We start from the raw sequence: 26,726 nt of genomic DNA, 5'->3' as shown, positions 1-26,726 counted from the left end.
TGAGCAAAGCAAGGGGGGCATCTTAGAAAATGAGCTGGGGGGCAGATCATGTGTGAAGTTGAGTGAGAAGGTAGTCAACCGATTGGGGGAGGAGGAGGTGTGGGGGGTTTTTTTTGGAAGACGAGTGACTGTCTTTGAACCAGTCTGGCAGTTTGGATGGATCCTACATGGAGACTGTTCATTGTGGGCTTCTGCTCTGGGCTACGTGGGCTTGGGATGAAGCCACACTGGGACCTTGAGAGGATTAGGAACCTCTTACAAGGTGTAGAGCAAGAGGTGGTGGAGGAGAAGGAGACAGGAGGAAGAGGAGGAAGAAGAAGAGACAGCAGGAGGAGGAGGAGGAAAAAGAGAGGAAGAGGAGAAGGAGAGAGGAGGAGGAGGAAGAGAAGGAGAAGGAGGCAGGAGGAGAAGGAGGAAGAGGAGGAGGAAGAGGAGAAGGAGGAGACAGCAGGAGGAGGAGGAGGAAAAAGAGAGGAAGAGAAGGAGACAGGAGAAGGAGAAAGAGGAAGAGAAGGAGAAGGAGGCAGGAGGAGGAAAAGGAGGAAGAGGAGGAGAAGGAGGACGAGGAGAAGGAGGCAGGAGGAAGAGAAGGAAAAAGAGAGGAAGAGAAGGAGAAGGAGGCAGGAGGAGGAGAAGGAGGAGGAGGAAGAGAAGGAGAAGGAGGCAGAAGGAGGAAAAGGAGGAGGAGAAGGAGAAGGAGGCAGGAGGAGGAGAAGGAGGAGGAGGAAGAGAAGAAGAAGGAGGCAGAAGGAGGAAAAGGAGGAAGAGGAGGAGAAGGAAGAGGAGGAGGAGAACGAAAAGGAGGCAGGAGGAAGAGAAGGAAAAAGAGGAAGAGAAGGAGGAGGAGAAGGAGGAGGAGAAGGAGGAGGAGGAAGAGAAGGAGGCAGGAGGAGGAGAAGGAGGAGGAAGAGAAGGAGAAGGAGGCAGAAGGAGGAAAAGGAGGAAGAGGAGGAGAAGGAGGAGGAGGAGGAGAACGAAAAGGAGGCAGGAGGAAGAGAAGGAAAAAGAGAGGAAGAGAAGGAGGAGGAGGCAGGAGGAGGAGAAGGAGGAGGAGGAAGAGAAGGAGGAGGAGGCAGGAGGAGGAGAAGGAGGAGGAGAAGGAGGAGGAGGAGAACGAAAAAGAGAGGAAGAGAGGGAGACAGGAGGAGGAGGAGGAGGAGGAGGCAGGAGGAGGAGAAGGAGGAGGAGAAGGAGGAGGAGGAGAACGAAAAAGAGAGGAAGAGAGGGAGACAGGAGGAGGAGGAGGAGAAGGAGGCAGAAGGAGGAGAAGGAGGAAGAGGAGGAGGAGGCAGGAGGAGGAGAAGAGGGTGAAGTGGAACAAGAGGAGGTACGAGGAAGAGGAGGAGGAGGAGGACTGTGGGGTCCTTGGTACTCTCTGAACTGATTCGTTTTCTTGCAGGTGTTTCATGACCGAAAGAGGGAACATCATCAGTACTAGGAGGGAGGGGGGTTTGTGGAGAGGAGAAGAGACGGGGGAGAGACGGGGGAAGGAGGAGGGGAAAGAGGAGAAAGGGAAGGATGAGGAGGAGGGTGGGCTCCTTCGTGCCCTCTGAGCTCAGTGGTTTTCTTGCAGACATTTCATGACCGAACTAGGGAACATCATCAGTGCTAGAAGGGAGTGGGGTTTGATGATGTTACTTAGTTGGGCAATGAAACATCTGCAATTTAAAATGGATTTAGAATTCAATGGAATCCAGGTGGAGAGGAAGGGAGCGGCCTGTGCATGGGGAAGAGGTGGGGTCTCCTCATCCGGGTAACGGCCCCCAGAATGACATGCCCCCCCTCTGAGCCTTTACAGAAGGCCAAATTGGGGGGGGGGGCAGATGTCACCTGCGGGGAGGAGGTGTGATATTCCAGAGAGCCTATACTGTGGCAGAGAAGGTTCCCTTCCTAGAACCCCAAAATTCCTTGGGCGACGGAGTCCACGGCGTGTCCGTAGCGCCATTACGGATGGGACAGGCCCATCTCATTGGGGGTGAGTCAGTCCTTCAGATGGCCTTGACCCAGTGGTGGGATTCAGCCGCTTCGCAGCTATTCGGGAGAACCGGTTGTTAACTTTCTAAGCAGTTCGGAGAACCGGTTGTTGGAAGAAATCTTATTTTGTTTTTTTCCCCCTGCTTTACAGGGCTAATCCTGTAAGGAAGGCAGGAAGGAAACATTCTGGTGTTAGTTCTAGCCTGATCTTTATTGCCTTGCTTACAGAAACTGCCTCTCTGGTTAAGTATGAAAAACAGGCCTGAGCCGGGTTTTTTTTCCAGGGTCGTTGTAACTTCGAACGAACGGTTGTAAGTCAAGGACTGCCTGTAAGAAGGAATTGAAGAGCAATTCAATTCAGGCCACGCTGAACTGACCCCAATTTCTAGGCTGGCCTTATGGGAAATATCCCTTTCGTGGATTTCTCCAATCGTGCTGAATTTGGGGAGGGGGTCTTTTAAAAACCTTGGTTGAAGAGCTCAGTTGAGTCTCCCTGTTTCAGCTTAGGAGATATTCCAGAAGAGATGTTGGAAGCCTCCAGTGGACAGAGTCCCAAAGACCCCACAGCTGCTTCTCCGTCTACCCAACAACCCGCGTCCGGAGAGACCCCCAAAGAAGAGAAGGAGAAAGAGAAGGAGAAGGAGAAGGAGAAGGAGAAGGAGAAGGAGAAGGAGGAGGGGGCTCCCAAGCAGGTCTCGGAGCCGGCAACGGAAGCCCCCAGCCCCGCCACCCAAGAGAGTGACAGGACTTTGCCTGAAGAGCCCCTCCCTCCTGTTTCCGATGCTGCGGCAGAAAGCAAAGAGATCGACGGCACTGCGGAACCGGGGTGCAGCCCCTACCTCACTCCAGATTTTGGCAAAGAAGACCCCTCCCTGATCTTGGGTAAGGTTGTCAGGGAATCGCTGGTTTCAGGCCCGCGAGCAGAAACTCTGATGGAAGGAGACCGTGTCCCTTCGCAAGTTTCTAGTCCTCATGACGGCAAGGGCAGGTCATCCTTATGGCCTTAGGACCGCAATTCGGACCAAAGTTTTTGATGCTAAGCAAGGGGCAGTTGTTCAATTTAGTCCTCCCAATGTTATGTCCTTTATTGCCACGGTTGTTAAGTGAGTCAGGTGGTTGTTAAGTGAGTCAGGTGGTTGTTAAGTGAATCAGACGGTTGTTAAGTGAGTCAGGTGGCAAATCTGGCTTCCTCACTGACTTTGATGGCCGGAAAAGTGGCAAACAGGGGGTCACATGACCCCAGGATGTTGAAAGTGTGGTAAATACATTCTGGTTTATCCAAAGCCTAAATGTTTTGTCACATGATCACGGGGAATGTCGTGACGGTCATAAGTGCGAGGATGGGTCGTAGACCACTTTTTTTCAGTGCCATTGTAATTTTAAATGGTCACTAAAGAAATAATCATAAACCGAGGATTCCTGTACCTGGAACTGGCTTAACCTCCGCATCTGAATACTGTACAGGTAGTCCTTGACTGATGACGCTTCATTTAGTGACTGCTCAAAGTTACAACGGAACTGACAAAAGGGACTTATGACTGTTTTTTCACACTTAACAACCATTGCAGCATTCCCGCAGTCACACAGTCAAAATTCAGACGCTTGGCAATGGATTCATATTTGTGACGGTCGCAGTGTCCCGGGGTCACGTGATTCCCTTTTGCGACCTTCGGACAAGCAGAGTCGACGGGGAAGCCAGACTCACTTAATGACTGTGTTATTCACAACTGCAGTGATTTACTTAATGACTGTGGCAAGCAAGGTCGTAAAACAGGACAAAGTGAGACATTTAACAGATGTCTCATTTAGCAACCTAAATTTGGGGCTCCATCGCAGTCGTAAGTCAAAGGCAGAGAGGAAAGGGTCAAGCTATTTTCCAAAGCACCCGAAGGAATAATGGATGGAAACTGATCAAGGAGAGATTCAACCTAGAAATAAGGAGGAATTTCCTGACAGTGAGAACAATTAACCAGTGGAACTGCTTGCCACCAGAAACTGTGGGAGGCTTTCAAGAAGAGATTGGACTGCCATTTGTCACTTGGGTTAACAGATTAATCTGTTAATCTGACTACCTGTAGTAGCAAGTTTGCTGCAGTAGCAGCAAAAGAGCAAAAATCAAATTATAACAAGCTAAGCTATTTATTTCATTAGGCAATGTTTCTCAACTTTAAGCTATGTGGACTTCAATTCCCAGAATTCCCTGGTGTTTGCCACATCTGCTCAATGATTACTGCTAAAAAGGTCATAAAAATCACACCATTCCCATCGGTGACCTGCTTTACGACCATCACGACGTACGACTGTAATAGGCAGGCTCCATTATAGTCGTAAGTCTAGGACTACCTCCATTCCCACTGGAGATAAAATATGACACTCTGGCTGCAGTTAAGAAGGGATTTTTCGTATAACTGATCAGAATCAACTTGGGAGTCCTCGACTTATGACCATTATTTGCGAAGCGAGACAGTTGTCAAATGTATTTGGCCTAATTTTATTATCTTTCTTGCCGCCGTTGTTAAGGGAATCACTGCAGCTGTTAAGTTAGTCACACGGTTGTTAAGTGAATCTGGCTTCCCCACTGCGTCCGAAGGTCGCAAAAGGGGATCATGTGACATCCCCGGACACTGCGTCATAAATATGAGTCGGTTGCCAAGCGCCTGAATTTTGATCATGTTTGCCACAACGGTCGTAAGTGTGAAAAACGGTCATCAGTCACTTTTTCCACTGCCGTTATTTATTATTTATTTATTTATTTATTATATTTCTATACCGCCTTTCTCCCGTAGGACTCAAGGCGGTGTACAGTCAAGAAAAATATAGACACACAAACATCATAAAATTGCTAATTAAAATTATTACTTAGTTTGGTCAATTAAGTTATAACGTTGATCGGTCACTAAATGAACGGTCGTAAGTCGGGGACTAATTTTGCCTTTCTTCCTAAACCTTAAGGCAGGCCTTGTTGTGAGATGAAAATGGGGAAGCTTTAAATGCAGAGAGAGAATATAACAATGCATTGAGAAGGGGGGAGTATCATATTCTCTTGTGCATATTAATTAATGCAGGAGTGGCCAAAATTGTGGAAACCTTTTGGGGAAAAGTGTATTTTCTAAAACCAGCTAATAACACCCCTTTTTTTTGGGAGTAGTACCGTAAAATTATCTATCAACGGAAAGATAATTTAATCAAGAATGTAATGCAATAACTTTTAGGAAGGATTTGCTATTAGAATAGCAGTTGAAAGTATAAAGAAGAAAAGTGAAACACGTAGAAAAAAACAAAATATACAAAAATTATCACCATAGAAAAAATGAGATATGCAAAAATGATCCCCATGTCAGTTAATACTTAGTTGGGTAACCTTTAGCATGAATGACGGCCTTACAACATCTTCCCATGGAGCGAACCAAGTCTTTGAGTTCTGCAGCTGTTCTAATGTGAAACCAAGATTGAATGATGGCTTCTATTAACTGGGTTTTATTGCTGGGTCACTTCTGACTAACCAGTTTCTTTCTTTTTTTTTTGCTTTAATTTATATGCCGCCCTTCTCCGGAGACTCAGGGCGGCTTACAAGGCGTTAAGCAATAGCCTTCATCCTTTTGTATCTTTATACAAAGTCAGCTTATTGCCCCCACAAACTGGGTCCTCATTTCACCTACCTTAGAAAGGATGGAAGGCTGAGTCAACCTTGAGCCTGGTAAGATTCGAACCTGCAGTAATTGCAGGCAGCTGGTGTTAATCACAATGCTATCAGTCTGCTGAGCCACCAGGCCCTCCCTCTTTCCCTCCCTCCCTCCCTTCTTTTTCTTTCTTTCTTTCCTTCTTTCTTTTTCCTCCCTCCCTCCCTCCTTTTTCTTTCTTTCTTTTTCTTTTCCTTTTCCGTTCTTTCCCTTCCTCCCTTTCTTTCCCTCCTTCCCTCCCTTCTTTCTCTTTCCTTCTTTCTTTTTCCTCCCTCCCTCCCTTCTTTTTCTTTCTTTCTCTCTCTCTCTCTTTCTTTCTTTTTTTTTTTTAATTTGATTTATATGCCGCCCTTCTCCGGAGACTCAGGGCGGCTTACAATGCGTTAAGCAATAGCCTTCATCCTTTTGTATATTTATACAAAGTCAGCTTATTGCCCCCACAAACTGGGTCCTCATTTTACCCACCTTAGAAAGGATGGAAGGCTGAGTCAACCTTGAGCCTGGTGAGATTCGAACTTACAGTAATTGCAGACAGCTGGTGTTAATCACAATGCTTTTAGTCTGCTGAGCCACCAGGCCCTCCCTCTTTCCCTCCCTCCCTCCCTTCTTTTTCTTTCTTTCTTTCTCTCTCTCTTTCTTTCCCTCCCTCCCTCCCTTCATTCTTTCCTTCTTTCTTTTTCCTCCCTCCCTCCCTTCTTTTTCTTTCTTTCCTTCTTTCTCTCTCTCTTTTTTCTTTTTTTTTTTTAATTTGATTTATATGCTGCCCTTCTCCGGAGACTCAGGGCGGCTTACAATGCGTTAAGCAATAGCCTTCATCCTTTCGTATATTTATACAAAGTCAGCTTATTGCCCCCATAATCTGGGTCCTCATTTCACCTACTTTAGAAAGGATGGAAGGCTGAGCCTGGTGAGATTTGAACTTGCAGTAATTGCAAGCAGCAGATGTTAATAACAGTGCTTTAGTCCACTGTACTACAGGCTCTTTTCTTGAGTCGACTCCATCGATTTTCCATTGGGTGAAGGTCTGGGCTATTCCCAGGTCATTCCAGCAGTGGAATAGGATTATCTTGAAACTCCAAAAAAAAAAGTGGTGCTATTAGCCATCAAACCTCAAAAATACACTTTCCCCAAAAGGCTTCCGCAATTTTGGCCGCTACTATAAAAGTGTAAATGAAATAACATTTGCAGAAGATGAAAATTCCTACACAATAGAGTTTAATGTCTGGTTTGGTTAATGGCTTTTCATTCAGTATTCCAGATCTCTTCTTAAAAACTGGAGGTTTTTAAGAAGAGCTCGGACAGCCACTCGTCTGGAATGATCCTTGGTAGTACAGAGGTTTAAGACACCCTGTTATTAAGCTGGTTATTAAGACGAGCTGCCTGCAATTACTGCAGGGTTTGAATCTCACCAGGCTCAAGGTTGACTCAGCCTTCCGTCCTTTCTAAGGTAGGTAAATTGAGGACTCAGTTTGTGGGGGCAATAAGCTGACTTTGTATAAATATACAAAAGGATGAAGGCTATTACTTAACGCATTGTAAGCCGTCCTGAGTCTCTGGAGAAGGGCGGCATATAAATCAAATTAAAAAAAAAATAATAATAATGATACAGCGTCTCCTGCTTGAGGTCCCTGCTAACTCTGTACTTCTGTTAATTCTTCTTCTCTTATTCTAACTACCTGCAATGGCTGAGTGGACGGTTTTCATTGTAGTTGCTCAATGAGCAACTCTATCTGTACCTTTGAAAACTGGGAGGTTTCCTCGGGGTTGGACTAGATGACCTCCAAGCCCCCTTCCAAATCGGTTTTTCGGTTCAAAATCAGGCACATTCAGTCCCATTGTCACTGTTGCAGAGAGAAAGACCCCGGAGTTTAATCGAGGGTAGGTGGCAGGGGTGAAATCCAGCAGGTTCTGACGAACCGGTAGTGGTGAGTAGTTCAGAGAACCGGCAAATACCACCTCTGGCTGGCCCCAGAGTGGACAGGGAATGGGGATTTTGCAATATCCTTCCCCCTGGAGTGGGGAGGGAATGGGGTTTTTGCAGTATCCTTCCCTTGCCACGCCCACTAAGCCACGCCTGCCACATCACACCCACCAAGCCACGCCCACAGAACTGGTAGTAAAAAAATTTGGATTTCACCACTGGTAGGTGGCCAAGTTGGAATTAACTTTGAACAAGAGTAAGCAACAGGGAAGGTTTTTGGTTTATCACCTGGCCTCCCAAAACTGTTAAGAGGTGGCAATCAGAAATCAATAATGTGTTGTTGTTGTTGTTGTTGTTGTTGTTATTATTATTATTCTTATTCTTATTCTTCTTATTATTATTATTATTTAATCTTTGGTGAGATTCACAGCCTTTGAGGCTGGTTAATAGCTCAGCAGCTCGAGTCCTAACCAAGGACCTAGGAACTGTTAAGGTATCGTCGGAGGATGTGAGCTGCTCCGAGTAAGGTGGTTTTTTGTAGAGTCAAAATGTTCAAGTCCGGCAAATTTAGAATTTCTAAATAGCGGGGTAGCCCTTTGGGTATTGCTCCAAGGGCTCCAATTACAATCCAATTACAATTATTATTATTATTATTATTATTATTATTATTATTATTATTATTATTATTATTATTATTATTATTATTATTATTATTATTATTATTATTATTATGTTATGACCGTATACACAGCAAATGAGACGACCATGCTGGATTTTGTATCCCAAATCACTAGTCGAACACTTCCCAAGCGTTTAGGACTGCGTGATGTATCGGCGGATTATGCAAGCAGATCCCAGTTATTATTATCATTATCATTATTATCATTATTTATTTATTTATTGTATTTATTTATTGGTTCAATTTATATGCCGCCCTTCTCCGGAGACTCAGGGCGGCTTACAATGCGCTAAACAATAGCCTTCATACTTTAGTATATACCTGCTTAGTAGGGCTTTCGGGCCCCCCCCCAAGTGGTGTTCTTTTTTTTATACAAAGTCAGCTTATTGCCCCCACAATCCGGGTCCTCATTTTACCTACCTCGGAAGGATGGAAGGCTGAGTCAACCTTGAGCCTGGTGAGATTTGAACTCGCAGTAATTGCAGGCAGCTGGTGCTACTTAACAGCACTTTAGTCTGCTGCGCCACCAAGGCTCATTACTATTATTATTATTATTATTATTATTATTATTATTATTATTATTATTATTATTATTATTATTCACCAGTCTGCCAAATGTTGACTGGATTTGCCCATTGTTGTCCACCTATCGAGTCCTTCCCAGGACTTGAGATAGGCAGAGGGGAAAGTTTGACGAAGTTCAAGACGTTACATCGCAGGATGTCAGCAGTTCCAAGTAAAGCTGCCATTTGTAATTGACTGATGGGGATTTTGTCAATGCCGAATGGTGTTCAAGGGAAGCGCCAGATGTTTGGGGATTGTAACCAAGGGACTTATCACTATTGGCGATGCCTTGTTTTCTTTTGCCACAGTCGTTCTATTTCTGTCTTCGTTTTTTGTGATGTTCCCTGGATCTTTTCTCTTGTCTTCTGCTGTCTCCAGGTCTTGCCATATCTACTATATGGATTTTTTTGTCTTTCTTAATTGTGTTATGTGGCGGGGGCCTATCTGTTTGAATTCTCAGAGGGATTTAGCTTCTCCATTTTCTATGACTTGCCCTATTTTATGGTCCCACCAGTTCTCGCCAGCAGACAAAAGGGGTTTCTTGCAGATCTTCCAATGCACCGTTGTTGCTACTTTGTCATGCTGCTGCTTGTAGTCAGTCTGGGCGATCTTCTGGCAGCAGCTTACCAGATGATCGACAGTTTCTTTGGCTTCTTTGCGGAGACGATGTTTGCTGTCTGTTGCTGTCTTCTCAATTCTGGCTTTGAGTGCATTAGTTCTTAAGGCCTGGACTTGTGTAGAAATATAAATATGGTGTCTCTATATATAGATATACACAATATATTATAGTGGTAGCAATAACTCTCTCTGTCTCTCTCTTAAACATCTATCTATCTATCTAACTATCATCTATCTATAACTATATATTTATCATCTACTATCTATCATCTATCTATAACTATATCTATCATCTATCTATCATTATATCTTTCTTTCTATCATCTATCTATCTATCTTTCTATCATCTCTCTCATGTATCTATATTTATCTACTGTATAACTATCTATATCTATCTTTCTATAACTATATCTTTCTATCTACCTATCTATTATCTCTCATGTATCTATATCTACTGTATATCTGTCTATCTATCTATCTATCTATCTATCTATCTATCTATCTATCTATCTATCTATCTATCTATCGCTATATCTTTCTATCTATCATCTATCTATTATGTCTCTCATGAATCTATATTTATCTACTGTATATCTATCTATAACTATATCTTTCTATCTATCTATCTATCTATCTATCTATTATCTCTCTCATGTATCTATATTTATCTACTGTATATCTATCTATAACTATATCTTTCTATCTATCTATCTATCTATCTATCTATCTATTATCTCTCTCATGAATCTATATTTATCTACTGTATATCTATCTATAACTATATCTTTCTATCTATCTATCTATCTATCTATCTATCTATCTATCTATCTATCTATCTACCTATAACTATATCTATCTATCTATCATCTATCTATTATCTCTCTCATGAATCTATATTTATCTACTGTATATCTATCTATAACTATATCTTTCTATCTATCTATCTATCTATCTATCTATCTTTCTTTCTTTTTTTCTTTCTTTCTTTCTTTCTTTCTTTCTATCTATCATCTATCTATCTACCTACCTACCTATTATCTCTCATGTATCTATATCTACTGTATATCTATCTATCTATCTATCTATCTATCTATCTTTCTTTCTTTCTTTCTTTCTTTCTTTCTTTCTATCTATCATCTATCTATCTACCTACCTACCTATTATCTCTCATGTATCTATATCTACTGTATATCTATCTATCTATCTATCTATCTATCTATCTATCTATCTATCTATCTATCTATCTATCTATCTATCACTATCTTTCTATCTATCTATCTATTATCTCTCTCATGTATCTATATTTATCTACTGCATACCTATCTGTCTATCTATCTATAACTTTCTATCTGTCATCTCTCTCTCTCTCTCTCATCAATCAATCTAGTTTATTATTTTTTCTTTCTTATTTTTCTTTTTATTTGGGTAATTAACTCTTGCTAAATTTGCTGTTTATTTTTGTTTTTTAATATGCATTATGCACACACTTATAAAATGTATATGCTGTAGCTGGTGTGTGTGTGTGTATACATATGTGTGTTTATGTGTGTTTGTGTGTCAGACGATGCCTATATATATATACATGTACACACATGCACGCACAGGCACATGCACACGCACATGTGTGTGTGTAGTGTGGTGTTTGTATGTGTACATATATATCAGTGGTTGGTTGCCCCCGGTTCGGTCCGGTTCTATAGAACCGGTAGTAAAGCCGGTGGGAGGCTCCGCCCACCCGCCACGATGTCATCACGGGTGATCTGCACATGCGCAGAAGCTCCCGTTGCGAAACAGTAGTAAATGTAAGTAGAACCCACCCTTGATAGGCATCATCGTAGCCCCAGGAGCCCTGTCCTTGATTCACCCCTGTCTGACAGTTCAAAGTTGCAACTGCATTGAAAAAAGCGACTTATGACCGTTTCTCACACTTGCGACCGCTGCAGCATCCCCGTGAACAAAATTTGGGCACTTGGTGATTAGTATGTACTTATGAGGCTTGCCCTGCCCCGGAGTCAATGGCATTGCCACTTGCCGCCTTCCCAACGGGCTTCCAACGAGCAAAGTCAGTGGGGGAAAGCCAGATTCACTAAACACCTGCAGTGATTCTCTTAACAACTGTGGCAAAACAGGTCATAAAATGAGACACAACTCACTAAGCAGCTGCCTTGCTCAACAATGAAAATTTGGGACTCAGTTGTGCCTGTAACACTCCCTGTATTGTGAATAATTCTATGCCAATCTCAAAAAATTGGGAAATTAGCAGAATTGTGGTCCTATGGCTCAATCTTATAGCAGCTTTCTAGATTCTGGAAAAATAGGACGGAATTTGGGTTGTAGGTACCTTTTGGGAGGCGTCTGTCATAATGGAATGGTCGCTAAGTGAGGACTACCTGTACAGATGTAGATTAGTTCACAGGGTTAGACCAGAGATGCCCAACCCCTGAGCTGTGGCCCACTATTGGGCTGTGGCGTGTTTGGAACTGGGCCGCATGAGAAGAAAGAAAGAAAGAAAGAAAGAAAGAAAGAAAGAAAGAAAGAAAGAAAGAAAGAAAGAAAGAAAGAAAGAAAGAAAGAGAAAGGAGGGAGAGAGAGGAAGGAAGGAAGGAAGGGGGAGGGAGGAAGGAACAGAGGAAGGAAGTGGGAGGGAGGAAAGAAAGAAAAACAGAAGGAGAGAGAGAAAGAGACAAAAAGACAGATAGACAGAAAGAAAGAGGGAAGAGAAACACAAAGAAGGAAGGGAGGGGGAGGGAGGGAGGGAGGAAGGAGGGAAGGAAGGAAGGAGAAAGATAAGAGACAGATTGGACAGGAAAGAGGAGGAGGGAGGGAAAGAAGGAGAAGAAGGAAGGAAGGAAGGAAGGGGAAAGATAGACAGATTGGACAGGAGACAGGGGAAGGGAGGGAGGGAGGGAGAAGAAGGAAGGAAGGAAAGAAGGAAGGACGGAAGGAAGGAAGGAAGAAAGAAAGAAAGAAAGGGAAAGGAGGGAGAGAGAGGAGTGGGTGGCAGGGGAGCGATGAGTAGAGGTGGGTAAGGCGCCCCTCGACATGAGTGACATCGAGTCGACCACACCCACCCAGTCCCGTGACTACCTAGCCACGCCCACCCAGCCGGTCATTAGGCAGATCGTATTCGTGGTCCGCGGGATTTAAAATTATGAATTTAGTGCTCCCTGAAGTCCGAAAGGTTGGACTAGATGACCTCTAAGGCCCCTTCCAGGCCCATGATTCTGTGATCCTTTTGCCCCCACCCCCACCCGGTTACTTGTCAGCTTTAATCCTGACCCCAATCCAATCCGCTGTGGGTGCTGGCAAACCAGGCACAGATTCCCCTCGGTGGTCCATAGATGTCACCCTCTGAGCATGGCTGCGCATAGAGACCTGGTTCGGAGCTCTATTCAAACCCCTCCTGTCTCTCTCTCTCCCTCTCTCTCTCTCTCTTTTCCAGACGACACCCCCCCTCCTCCCGCGCCCTTCACCCACCGCATCGTCACACTGAGGACCGGAGACTTCAAAGAGACGTACAAACTGAACACGAAGGAAATCCTGGGAGGGTAAGGAAGGAAGGAGAGCCCTTTTGAGCAGGTGGAGGAATTTCCAGATAGGGAGAAGAATGAATTGGGGGGGGGGGACCATTGGCCTCCAGATGTGGTGGGGGCTCCGTCACTGGAGGGCTTCAAGAAGAGACCGGACGGCCATTGGTCCAGACCGGAAGGGAAAAGGAGAAGGAGGTCCACTTTTGGGAACCTTAAGACAACCTTGTGGACTTCAAGTCCCAGAATTCTGGCAGATGAAGTCCATAAGTCTTAAAGGTCCAAAGTTGGACATCCCTGGTAGACTGTCTCCTGCTCGAGCAGGCCTCCAAGGTGCCTTCCGACTCTACTCTTCTACTCTTTTCCTTCCTTCCTTCCTTCCTTCCTTCCTTCCTTCCTTCCTTCCTTCCTTCCTTCCTTCCTCCTCCCTATCCCTTCTTTTCTTCCTTCCATGTTTCTCTTCCTCCCTCCCCCCTTCCTTCCTTCCCTCCCTCTTCCTTCTTTTCTTCCTTCCATGTTTCTTTCCCTACCTACCTCTCTCTCCCTCCCTTCCTTTCCTCTATCCTCCCTCTCTCCTTCCTTCCTTCTTTCCTCCCTCCCTCTCTTCCTTCCCTCTATCCTCTATCTTCCTTCCTTCCTTCCTTTCCTCTATCCTCCTTCCTTCCTTCTTTCCTCCCTCCCTCCCTCCTTCCTTTCCCTCTATCCTCTATCCTCCTTCCTTCCTTCCTTTCCTCTCTCCTCCCTCTGTCCTTCCTTCCTGTTCAGTATTTTCTTTCTCTCTACGTTAAAGCCTGCCTTCCTTCCTTCTTTTCTTCCTTCCATGTTTCTCTCCCTCCCTCCCTCCCTCTTTCTCCCTTCCTTTCCTCTATCCTCCCTCTCTCCTTCCTTCCTTTCCTCCCTCCCTCTCTTCCTTCCCTCTATCCTCTATCCTCCTTCCTTCCTTCCTTCCTTTCCTCTATCCTCCTTCCTTCCTTCTTTCCTCCCTCCCTATCTCTTCCTTCTTTTCTTCCTTCCATGTTTCTCTCCCTCCCTCCCCCTTCCTTCCTTCCCACCCTCTTCCTTCTTTTCTTCCTTCCATGTTTCTCTCCCTACCTACCTCTCTCTCCCTCCCTCCCTTTCCTCCATCCTCCCTCTCTCCTTCCTTCCTTTCCTCCGTCCCTCTCTTACTTCCCTCTATCCTCCTTCCTTCCTTCCTTCCTTTCCTCTATCCTCCTTCCTTCCTTCTTTCCTCCCTCCCTCCCTCCTTCCCTTCCCTCTATCCTCTATCCTCCTTCCTTCCTTTCCTCTATCCTCCCTCTGTCCTTCCTTCCTGTTCAGTATTTTCTTTCTCTCTACATTAAAGCCTTCCTTCCTTCCTTCTTTTTTTCCTTCCATCTTTCTCTCCCTCTCTCCCTCCCTCTTTCTTTCTTTCTTTCTTTCTTTCTTTCTTTCTTTCTTTCTTTCTTTCTTTCTTTCTTTCTTTCTTTCTTTCTCTACAGAGTGATTCTGGGTGTCTTACAATATCATAAAAACGCAAATGTAAAAACATTAATATTAGGAAAGATTCAGCTGAAGGATTTCCTCCTCCTCCTCTTCCTCTCTAGGGGAAAGTTCGGCGAAGTCTGCATCTGTACGGTGAAGGAGACGGACCTCAAGCTGGCTGTGAAGATCATCAAGAAGCAGGGCCCCAAAGACACGGTAGGCTCTTTGGGGGAGACCCGGGAGGGGTTAGGGGAGGGCGGGGGGGGGGCTTGCCAGGCCCACCCCCCTCTTCAGCCCCTACAATGCCGCTTTTCTCCGGCAGGAAACGGCCGAAGTGGAAATCGACGTGATGAACCAGCTCAACCACCGAAACTTGATCCAACTCTACGACGCCATCGAGACGCCCCGAGAGATCATGCTCTTCATGGAATTGTGAGTTGGGGGAGGGGAAGGGGAAGGGGGGGCACTGGGCTCAGAGGCGGAGCCCCCATCTTGCGTGGACAGGTGGTCCTTGAGTTATGACCAGAATTGAGCCCAATGGGGACTTTGCGAAGAGGGACAGTTGTGAAAGGATCTGTGCCCCCATTTTATCGCCTTTCTTATCACAGCTGTTAAGTGAATTAATGCCGTTGTTGAGTGAGTCACACGGACTTCCCCGTGGATTTTACTTGTCAGGAGGTCACAAAGGCGATCATGTGAACCCCCCCCTTCCCGGGACACTGCAGCCGTCATAAGTATGAGTCAGTTGCCAAGGGTCTGAATTTTGATCCCATGACCCTGGGGAATGCTGCAACGGTCATAAGTGTGGAAAAGGGCCATAAGACGTTTTTTCAGTGCCGTTATAACTTTTAATGGTCCCAAAATGAATGGTTGTAAATCAAGGACTGTGAAGCAGTATATAGATCTGCTAGCTAGTTAGCTCATTCTTTCTTTCTTCTTTCTTTCTTTTTCTTTCTTTCTTTCTTTCCTTCCTTTCTTTCTTCTTTCTTTCTTTCTTCTTTCTTTCTTTCTTTCTTTCCTTTCTTTATTTCTTTCTTCTTTTCTTTCTTTCTTTCTTTCTTCTTTTTCTTTCTTTCTTTCTTTCTTTCTTTCTTTCTTTCTTCTTTTCTTTCTTTCTTTCTTTCTTTCTTTCTTTCTTTCTTTCTTTCTTTCTTCCTTCCTTCCTTCCATCCTTCCTTCCTTCCTTCCTTTCTTTCTTTAATTTATATTGCTGCTTATTCACCCATGGCGACTCGAGGCAGCTTACAGAATAAAAGACCACATTTAAAACAATGAAGACTAACAAAAAGAATCAAATAAATTAATATAGTACAATATAACAAAATCACCCCATCATATATCATCACTATATCATCAATAGCTATTGCTATTCCTTCCTTCCCTCTCTCCCTCTTTCCTTCCCTCTCTCCCTCTCTCCCTCCTTCCTTCCCTCTCTCCCTCTCTCCCTTCCTCTCTCCCTCTCTCCCTCCTTCCTTCCTTCCTTCTCTCCCTCCCTCCCTCCCTCCTTCCTTCCCTCTCTCCCTCCTTCCTTCCCTCTCTCCCTCTCTCCCTCCTTCCTTCCCTCTCTCCCTCTCTCCCTTCCTCTCTCCCTCCCTCCCTCCCTCCTTCCTTCCTTCCTTCTCTCCCTCCCTCCTTCCTCCCTTCTCTCCCTCCCTCCCTCCCTCCTTCCTTCCCTCTCTCTCTCTCTCCCTTCCTCTCTCCCTCCCTCCCTCCTTCCTTCCTTCCGAGCCGTGGTGGCGCAGTGACTAAAATGCAGTATTGCAGGCTAACTCAGTGCTCACTGCCCGTAGTTCGATTCTCACCAGCTCAAGGTTGTCTCAGCCTTCCGTCCTTCCGAGGTCGGTAAAAATGAGGACCCTGATTGTTGACTGCTCTGAGAGAGTCTCTAGAGCGTTGTGAAGTGGCATATAAGTCTAAGGCTATGGCTGTATTGTCGTGATGCTCCTGGGGGGGGGGTGTTTCTACCTTATGGGCCGTCCTGACGTAGCCTTGATTTGCCCCCCCCCACAGCGTGGAAGGGGGCGAGCTGTTCGAACGGATCATCGATGAGGATTACCAACTGACGGAGGTGGATTGCATGGTGTTTGTGCGTCAAATCTGCGAAGGAATCCTCTTCATGCATCATATGAGGGTGCTGCACCTGGACCTCAAGGTAGGCAGTCCCGGGGGGGGGCAGGGGGGCTGAGGGAGGGCAGGATGGTACAGAAGGCCAAACCTTGTGGGGGGCTCTGGGCTCGACCGATGGGGGCAGCGTGCCAGGGGTCCAGGCATTGTGGCTTCTTGCAGATGGCTCCCCAGAGGCTGAATGTAATTGAATAACAGGATAACAGAGTTGGAAGGGACTTTGGAGGTCTTCTAGTCCACCCCCCTGCTCAGGCAGGAAACCCTATACCATTCCTAACCCTAAGCCTATACTCTTCCAGACAAATGGTTGTCCAAACCTCCAGTGTTGGAGCATTCACAACTTCTGGTGGCAAGCAGTTCCACTGCTTAATTGTTCTGTGTCATGAAATTTCTCCTTGATTCCAGGTTGCTTCTCTCCTTGATGAGTTTCCACCCGTTGCTTCTTGTCCTGCCTTCTCAGGTGCTTTGGAGAATAGCTCGACTCCCTCTTCTTTGGGGCAGCCCCTCAAAAATGTGTCATCTTCTTCTGCTTTTTGCAATGCTTCTGGGGGGGGGAATGTCTTTAGGGGTCAGCTGGATGCTTTAACCTTTAGCACTTGGGTTGACTGATGGTGACTTTGTCAATGCCATTGGTATTCAAGTGGTGCTCCAGATGTTTTTTTTTTTTATTTATTTATTTATTTATTTATTGGTTCGATTTATATGCCGCCCTCTTTTATTTATTTTATTTTATATTTTTTAATTGTATTTATTTGTATTTATTTATTTATTTATTGGTTCGATTTATATGCCGCCCTTCTCCGGAGACTCAGGGGGGCTTACAATGCATTAAGCAACAGCCTTCATACTTTTGTATATACCTGCTTAGTAGGGCTTTCGGCTCCCCTTTAAGCGGTGTTCTTTTTTTTATACAAAGTCAGCTTATTGCCCCCACAATCCGGGTCCTCATTTTACCTACCTCGGGAGGATGGAAGGCTGAGTCAATCTTGAGCCTGGTGAGATTCGAACTTGCAGTAATTGCAGGCAGCTGGCAGCTAAGTGCTATTTAACAGCGCTTTAGTCCGCTGCACCACCAAGGCTCCTTATTTTAGGATTGCACTCGAGGAATCTACCGCTATTACCCTCTTTCCCCGAAAATAAGACCTCCCCTGATAATAAACCCAACTGGGCTTTTGAGCGCATGTGCTTAAAATAAGCCTCTCCCCTGAAAATAAGCCCTCCCCGAAAATATTTAAACGCAGAGCTGGAAATCAGGTAAGACGGCAAGAGGAGCCCCATCTTGCTCCACGCACCCCAAAATAATAAGACCTCCCCAAAAATAAGGCCAAGCACTTATTTCAGGGTTCAAAAAAAATATAAGACAGGGTCTTATTTTCGGGAAAACATGGTAGTGCTACCTTTGTTATAAGCCAAATAACAGAGTTGGAAGGGACCTTGGAGGTCTTCTAGTCCAACCCCCTGCTCAAGCAGGAAAGCCTATAACTGTCCAGATGCAGGAGTTGGCTGTTGGATGGTCTGTGACGGTGATCGCGAACCTTTTCGGCACCGAGTGCCCAAACCGGTACACGCATGCATACATGTGTATGTGTGAGTGCGTGCGTGTCGGAGCGCTGGAAACTGCGTGCGTGTCCGAGCGCTGGAAACTGGCGTGCGCATATCTGGTTTTTTTGGCTGGTTTTAGCTGTTTTTCGGGCCGTTTTCAGGCTGTTTTTTTTGGATTGTTTTCAGGCTGTTTTCCGGGCCATTTTCTTCTTCTTTTTTTTTAAAATAGATCTTTATTAATTATTTACAGGTAAAAAAACATATAGTGTAATTTTCAAACAAATATAGGTTATATATGGGTATACAACACAACACATAAAGACAACCACAGAGAAGGACTAACTGGGAGTTGAATCGAACCCCCAAATACTTATTCATAGTTACATCCCGGTAAAAATCCTTTTGTTCCAGGCCATTTTTCAGACGGTTTCCAAGCTATTTTCATGCTGGTTTTTGAGCTGTTTCATACCATTTTTAGGCCATTTTCTGACCATTTTTGGCCCGAAAAAAGCCGAAAAATTACCTGAAAACCACCTGAAAAACAGCCAGAAAATGCCCCCAAAAAAGCCTGAAAACGGCATGGAAAACACCAGAAAACTGCCCGAAAAACACTCTGGTTTTGGCCCATTTTTCGGCCCCTTTTCAGGTCATTTTCCAGTGCTCCAACACCCGCGAAGACCAGCTAGCTGGCACATGGAAACCAGAAGAGGAGCTGGCAACGGCGAATGTGCCCACAGAGAGGGCTCTGGCACGCATGGCATAGGTTCTCCATCACGGGTCTATGATCAAGCACCTCCTGTGTGCAAAGGGATCCTGTAGCTGGAACCACATCACCTGGCCAGCAGAGGTGCAACCTTAAACCCCTTGCTAGGAGGGGTCCAGGGGAGATCAGTCAAAGAGGAAGGCTGCCATTGGACCAGGCTGTTTTTACTGCAAATGTTAGAGTGCTGGCTTGAAAGATCGTGTTGCCCAGCTCAAAACAGCAAGGATAACAGAATAAGAGAGTTGGAAGGGATCTTAGAGGTCTTCTAGTCCAACCCCTAATCAAGCAGTAAACCCTAAACGATTTGGTTGTCCAGTCTCTTTTTGAAAACCTCCAGTGATTGAGCATCTACAACTTCTGGTGGCAAGCAGTTCCACTGGTTAATTGTCCTCACTGTCTGGAAATTCCTCCTTAATTGCAGGTTGCTTCTCTCCTTGATTAGTTTCCATCCGTTGCTTCTTGTCCTGCCTTCAGGGGCTTTGGAGAATAGAATTACTATGGTTGCTGGCACAACCAGAGTTGGCATTTCTTTCCACCTATCAACTCCTTCCCAAGGACCTGGGATTGCCAGTTGTAGTTCAGCCGCCTTCTGCAATTGACTGATGGTGATATTGTCAATGCCGATATTATTATTATTATTATTATTATTATTATGGTTGGCTCGCACAGTCAGCCAGATATTTAGACTCAATTTGAGAGTTTTGTCCTCCACATCACGTCCTTCCCAAGGACATGGGATAGGCAGGTATGAATGTTCGATAGGGTTAAAGCAGGGGTGAAATCCAGCAGGTTTTGACAGGTTCTGGAGAACCGGTAGCGGAAATCTTGAGCAATTCGGAGAACCAGCAAATACCACCTCTGGCTGGTTCCAGAATGGGGTGGGAATGGAGATTTTGCAATATCCTTCCCCCTGGAGTGGGAAGGGAATGGGGATTTTGCAGTATTCTTCCCCTGGAGTGGGAAGGGAAGGGAGATTTTGCAGTATCCTTCTTCTGCCACGCCCACCAAACCACATCCATCAAGCCACGTCCACAGAACCGGTAGTAAAAAAATTTGGATTTCACCACTGCGTTAAAGATATAATTGCAGGATGTCAGCTGTTCCAAGTAGAGCTGCCTTTTTGCAATTGACCGATAGGGATTTTTGTCAACGTTGACGGTGTTCAAGGGATGCTCCAGTTGTTTTGGGATTGTACCCAAGAGACCTGTCCGGTGGCAGCCAAAAAAGCCAATGCAATCCTAAACTGCATCAACAGAGGGATACAATCAAGATCAAAGGAGGTGCTAATACCACTCTATAAAGCCTTAGTAAGGCCACACCTAGAGTCCTGCATCCAGTTTTGGTCACCACACTATTAAAAAAGATGTTGGGACTCTAGGAAGAGTGCAGAGAAGAGCAACCAGGATGATGAGGGGACTGGAGGCTCAAACATACGATGAACGGTTGCAGGAACTGGGCATGGCTAGTCTAGGGAAGAGAAGGACCAGGGGAGACAGGAGAGCATCTTCCAATATTTGAGGGGCTGCCCCAGAGAGGAGGAAGGGGGTCAATTTATTTTTCAAAGCACCTGAAGGCCAGACAAGGAACAACGGATGGAAACTGATCAAGGAGAGATTCAACCTGGAAATAAGGAGGAACTTTCTGAGAGTGAGAACAATCCACCAATGGAACAGAAGTTGCCTTCAGAAGATGTGGGAGCTTCATCACTGGAGGCTTTCAAGAAGAGACCAGACTGCCATCTGTCAGAAATGGTGTAGGGTCTCCTGCTTGGGCGGGGGGTTGGACTAGATGACCTACAAGGTCCCTTCCAACTCTGTTAAACTGAATTGGTCACCATACTACTTAAAAGATGTAGACACTTTGGAAGAAATTCAGAGAAGAGCAACAAAGATGATTAGGGGACTGGAGGCTAAAAGATATGAAGAATGGGTTTGCTTAGTCTAGAGAAAAGAAGGACCAGGGGAGACATGATAGCAGTATTTGAGGGGCTGCCCCAAAGAAGAGGGGGTCAAGCTATTCTCCAAAGTACCTGAAGGCAGGACAAGGAACAATGGATGGAAACTAATCAAGGAGAGAAACAACCTGGAATTGAGGAGAAACTTCCTAACTGTGAGGACAATTAACCAGTGGAACTGCTCGCCACCAGAAGTTGTGGGTGCTCCATCACTGGAGGTTTTCAAGAAGAGATTGGACCACGATTTGTCTGAAATGGTATTGGGTCTCCTGCTCGAGCAGAGGGCTGGACTAGAAGACCTCCATGGTCCCTTCCAGCTCTATTCTATTCTATTCTATTCCTTTTGCCACAGTTGTTCTGTTTGTATTTGCGGGTCTTTGCATTTTGTGATCTTGTTCTGTCCCCCTTCCTCACACAGGCAAACGTAATACCAAGCATGCCTGCCAATATTTTATTAGGTAAACAGATTAGAACTCTTGGCAGACCAAGGTTTTGGCAGCAAACTGCCGAATGCCTGCCAAGACCATTTTCACTCCCGTAAAGCAGAAGAGGACTTATCTTCAGTCCATTCCAGGAGCAACAATTTATCCACGAGACAAGAGTTTAGTCAACGTTCAGTCCAAAATATATCCAAGCCGAATTTCAGAGATCACGATGTGACTTTCAGGGTTTAACTTTGTCCGTCACAAAGCCCGAAGAGCAATCCCACCCACTTCTATTCCTGGTGGGGTGTGGCTCAGTGGCTCAGCTCAATCTCTGGCCCTCCCACACCTCTTCCGTTGCTGCGCACGCTTCTCCCTCCGACGCTGCCTGGGATCAAGCCAGGATTCATCATTCTTGCTCCCTATCTGTTGTTGTTCCGATATGCTTTCCTCCTGGCACATCCCAGGCTGTTCCTCCTGGCCTTCGGAGGGAACCTGAGGCATTGCCAGAGAGGAGGGTCCTGGAGAGGGAGGCCTTATCAGTTCCTCCTCATCACCTTCTGAGTCCTCTTCCTCTGTTAGGACAGGCTCGGGAGTCGGAGTCACAACAGATCTTCTCCAGTTCTTCCTCTTCTCTTCTGCTGTCTGCAGGTCCTGCCATGTCCACCATCCAGATTTTTTGTCTTTCTTATTGACAGTTGTTAAGTCTAAGATGTCGCGTGGCAAATGCCTGTCTCTCTCTTTTTTTTCTTATTAAAAAGTTTTACAGAAAAAAAAGATTTTTCTTCCCCCCCAATATTCCCCCCACCCTTTCCCTCCCCTCCCCCCTGAGACTTCCCAGAGCAAAATACAGGGTACTTCAATTAACCATCATAAGCTAAATTATCCTATCTATCCTCAGACTACTAAATCCCCCCCCTGAAACCTTAACTCCACTATAGATGACATAATACTTCTAGTACTTAACGTTCATTCATAAGCTATTTGATATTTTCTTGCCTGATACTTATTTTGAATATAATCAATCCATCTTCTCCATTCCGATACGTATCTTTCTTGTGTATAGTCCTTCAAGTACGCTGAGATTTTCGCCATTTCTGCTAAGTTCGTTGCTTTCAGTGTCCACTCTTCAATAGTAGGCAAAAAGTCCTTCTTCCAGTGTTGTGGATTTAATAAGACAAACACAACTTTTGGATTAATCAGAGACAAATTATATATTGCGCAATAGGTTCAAAGCTCTGTACATGAAGCGTTGAACAAAGACAGAAATTAGGTACAATGGTTTTTATACCCTTCTAGACAAAGGATTCTGTTAACTCAGCAATTCATATGGTCATATACATTTGTCATTTTTAATTGACATTTCCTAATTACTGAGTTTCTTTGCAAAACAGTTATAATTCTTTTTGTAGGTTACTGAAGCATAGACTCAAATCATCTTCTGACGATAGACAACTTTTAACTCATGTGGATCCCCTTGACCTAACCAACCTTTAAGCTGTATGTCATTAGAAGGTTCCTTTCTTCTGACAACTTAGAGGCCTCCTAGAGGAACCAAAAGGATTTTGGCTGAGTTTGTACTTTTTCCAACCGGATGCATTGCTTTTTTAGAATAGAGTGAATAGAAAGTTATCCAGTGGTCATCTATCAGAGCCCGCTTCATTTACATTACCAGTATTGCGCTATCAACAGCCTTGCTGCTGATATGAAGTTCAGAATCAATTTAGTCTCTAATGCTGTACAGTCTATCGTTATACCCAGTAAAAACAATTGAGGAGTATCTCTTTGTTGATGTTAACATCACCATTAGAGAAGAATTGTCTTTTTTTAACAGCTTCCTCTCCTCTCCTGACCCCCCCAAACACCTGCCTATTCACTCTCATGGGGACACCCCTTTTCTCCTTTCTCTGCAGCCCGAGAACATCCTGTGTGTGACGGCCACTGGCCACATGGTGAAGATCATTGACTTCGGATTTGCCCGAAGGTAATGTGGGAATCAGGGAGGCCGGAGCTTCCTCTGACCATGTGCCAAGGACAGACCCAATTTTGGTTTCTCTCGGTCTGTCCACGAGCATCGCTAACATGGTCTCTTCCGTGGGGTCCTTGGTGCTCTCGGAGCTTGGCGGCTTTCTTGCAGACGTTTCAGGACCTGACTCGGTAACATCGTCAGTGCTAGAAAGGAGTGAGGAGGATGAGGAGAAGGAAGGAAGGAAGGAAGGGAGGGAGGGAGGGAGGGAGGGAGGGAGGGAGGAAGGAAGGAAGGAAGGAAGGAAGGAAGGAAGGAAGGAAGGAAGGAAGGCTTTAATGTAGAAGGCAGGGGAAAATACTGATTTTGAGGGAAGGAAGGAAGGAAGGAAAGAAGGAAGGAAGGAAGGTTTTAATGTAGAAGGAGGGTAAAAAATACTGATTTTGAAGGAAGGAAGGAAGGAATGCTTTAATGAAGAAGGCAGGGGAAAATACTGATTTTGAGGGAGGGAGGGAGGGAGGGAGGGAGGGAGGGAAGGAAGGAAGGAAGGAAGGAAGGAAGGAAGGAAGGAAGGAAGGAAGGAAGGAAGGTAGGCTTTAATGAAGAAGGCAGGGGAAAATACTAATTTTGAGGGAAGGAAGGAAGGAAAGAAGGAAGGAAGAAAGGAAGGAAGGTTTTAATGTAGAAGGAGGGTAAAATATTGATTTTGAAGGAAGGAAGGAAGGAATGCTTTAATGTAGAAGGCAGGGGAAAATACTGATTTTGAGGGAGGGAGGGAGGGAGGGAAGGAAGGAAGGAAGGAAGGCAGGAAGGAAGGTAGGCTTTAATGAAGAAGGCAGGGGAAAATACTGATTTTGAGGGAGGGAGGGAAGGAAGGAAGGAAGGAAGGTTTTAATGTAGAAGGAGGGTAAAAATATTGATTTTGAAGGAAGGAAGAAAGGAATGCTTTAATGTAGAAGGCAGGGGAAAATACTGATTTTGAGGGAGGGAGGGAGGGAGGGAAGGAAGGAAGGAAGGAAGGCAGGAAGGAAGGAAGGCAGGCAGGCAGGCAGGCAGGCAGGCAGGCAGGCAGGCAGGCAGGCTTTAATGAAGAAGGCAGGGGAAAATACTGATTTTGAGGGAGGGAGGGAAGGAAGGAAGGAAGGAAGGAAGGAAGGAAGGAAGGAAGGAAGGAAGGAAGGAAGGAAGGAAGGGGGCTCAGGGGTCCTTGGCGCTCTCTGAGCTTGGTTCTTTTCTTGCAAACATTTCATGACCTGACTAGGTAACATCATCAGTGCTAGAAGAAAACAGAATGTTTAATTCAACTACATATGCTAGTTTTTTGGCAGCTCAAGAAATAGTCAGCTCCCGGTGTTTTCTTTTCTGTGGGAAAGGGGTCCAAATGGCTCTTTGAGTGTTTAAGGTTGCAGACCTGGGTTAGGGGGTCCTTATTTGATGCACCTTTACCTGTAAGGTGTGTTTTGTGTGTGTGTGTGTGTGTGTGTGTGAAAAGGGTGGATTGGAGAAGTCTAGTTCGAACGTACCAGTACCAATTCTTCTCCCCATTCCAGGTTCAACCCCCGAGAAAAACTAAAAGTTAACTTTGGCACCCCGGAATTCCTGCCCCCAGAGGTGGTCAGCTATGAGCCCGTCTCCTACAGCAGCGACATGTGGAGCATGGGGGTGATCGCATATATGCTGTGAGTTGGGGTGCAGGGGAGGAGCCTAAATCTAGGGGTTTGCAGCATGCACCCCGTTGCAAAAATCTCTAAAGCTGAAAAAAAAACAAACATACGAAGAACGGTTGCAGAAATTGGGTTGGGCCAGTCTAGAGAAAAGATGAGATGAGGGCAGGATCCCAGTATTTGAGGGGCTGCCCCAAAGAAGAGGGGGTCAAATTATTTTCCAAAGCATCAGGAAAAGAGGGACCGGTGCGGTGGCCTAGAGGTGGAGCTGACGCCTCACAATCAGGAGGCTGCGAGTTCGATCCTAAGTAGAGGCAGATATTTCCCTCTCTGGGCACAATGAGAATATATCTGCTGAACAAAACTCCGTACTGGAGACAGGGAAAGGCATCCGGCCAGTAAAACACTCTGCTAGCTCAGTTGCCCAGACTTCACCACACAAGGGATTATGGGGTCATTAAAAGACGACGATGATCAGAAGGCAGGAAAAGAAACCATGGATGGAAACTCAGCAAGGAGAGAAGCAACCTGGAATTAAGGAGAGACGTCCTAACAGTGAGGACAATTAACCAGTGGAACGGCTGGCCACCGGAAGTTGTGGGTGCTTCCATCAATGGAGGCTTTTAAGAAGAGATTGGAGTGCCACCTGTTTCAAATGGTATAGGATCTCCTGGTTGAGCAAGGGGATGGACTAGAAGACCTCCAGGGTCCCTTCCAGCACTATTCTATTCTAAAAAAACAACGTGATCTCATCTTCTCTCTTTCTCTCTCTCTCTCTCTCGTCCTCCCTTCCAGGCTGAGTGGTTTCTCTCCTTTCTTGGGGGACAACGACACAGAAACTCTCAACAACGTCCTGTTGGCGGAGTGGTATTTCGACGAGGAAGCCTTTGAGGGCATCTCGGACGAAGCCAAGGACTTCGTCTCCAACTTGATCATCAAGCAAAAAGGGTCTGTGCTTTGGAGAGCAACCTTCCCAGATAGGCGGAGGAGTCAAACAGGGAGTTAGCATAGAATCAGTAGCTAAACACAAGAGGGAGAAGTCTGGCTCACCGACCCTGAATGCCTTAGAACAGGGGTCTCCAACCTTGGCAACTTTAAGCCTGGCGGACTTCAACTCCCAGAATTCCCCAGCCCCTGCCTTAGAACGCGGGTATCCAATCTTGGTTAACTTTAAGACTTGTGGACTTCAAGTCCCAGAATTCTCCAGTCAGCGTGTGAGATGGGTTGGGCCGAGGAGAGGGACTGGCCCAAAGTCACCCAGCTGAATTTCATGCCTGAGGTGGGACTAGAACTCACTATCTCCTGGTGATTAGCCCAAAGTCACAGCTGAATTTCATGCCTGAGGTGGAATTAGAACTGACAGTCTCCTGGTGATTGGCCAAAAGTCACCCAGCTGCCTTTCTTGTTTAAAATGGGACTAGAACTCACAATCTCTTGGTGATTTACCCAGTCACCCAGCTAGCTTTCGTTCCTAAAGTGGGACTAGAACTCACTGTCACCTGGTAATTGGCCCAAAGTCACTCAGCTGAATTTCATGCCTGAGGTGGAACTAGAATTCACAGTCTCCTGCTGATTGGTCCATAGTCACCTAGCCAGCTTTCATGTTTAAGATGGGACTAGAACTCACTGTCTCCTGGTGATTAGCCCAAAGTCACAGCTGAATTTCATGCCTGAGGTGGAACTAGAACTCACAGTCTCCTGCTGATTGGTCCATAGTCACCTAGCCGGCTTTCATGCCTGAGGTGGTACTAAAACTCACCATCTCCTAGTGATTAGCCCAAAGTCACCCAGGTGAATTTCATGCCTGAGGTGGAACTAGAATTCACAGTCTCCTGGTGATTGGTTGAAAGTCACCCAGCTGCCTTTC

General features: G+C 45.5%; 1 protein-coding gene across 2 annotated transcripts in view; it reads left to right on the top strand.

The window, feature by feature from the left end:
* MYLK2 (myosin light chain kinase 2) overlaps window positions 1–26,726 on the top strand; it is a 47,275-nt gene that overhangs the window by 12,247 nt on the left and 8,302 nt on the right. For both annotated transcript variants that reach the window (XM_060692703.2, XM_060692702.2), the window contains exons 3-10: window positions 2,477–2,856; window positions 12,879–12,984; window positions 14,547–14,640; window positions 14,747–14,856; window positions 16,435–16,576; window positions 23,143–23,213; window positions 24,746–24,874; window positions 25,655–25,807. In XM_060692703.2, the coding sequence (XP_060548686.2) occupies window positions 2,477–2,856; window positions 12,879–12,984; window positions 14,547–14,640; window positions 14,747–14,856; window positions 16,435–16,576; window positions 23,143–23,213; window positions 24,746–24,874; window positions 25,655–25,807 (1,185 nt within the window). The remainder of the gene's footprint in view (window positions 1–2,476; window positions 2,857–12,878; window positions 12,985–14,546; window positions 14,641–14,746; window positions 14,857–16,434; window positions 16,577–23,142; window positions 23,214–24,745; window positions 24,875–25,654; window positions 25,808–26,726) is intronic.

Source organism: Pantherophis guttatus, chromosome 3 (assembly GCF_059756535.1).
Source record: "Pantherophis guttatus breed Tessera chromosome 3, ASM5975653v1, whole genome shotgun sequence".
NCBI lineage: Eukaryota > Metazoa > Chordata > Lepidosauria > Squamata > Colubridae > Pantherophis > Pantherophis guttatus.
The sequence above is the reverse complement of the archived record's forward strand: the minus strand, read 5'-3'. Positions and strand labels throughout refer to the sequence as shown.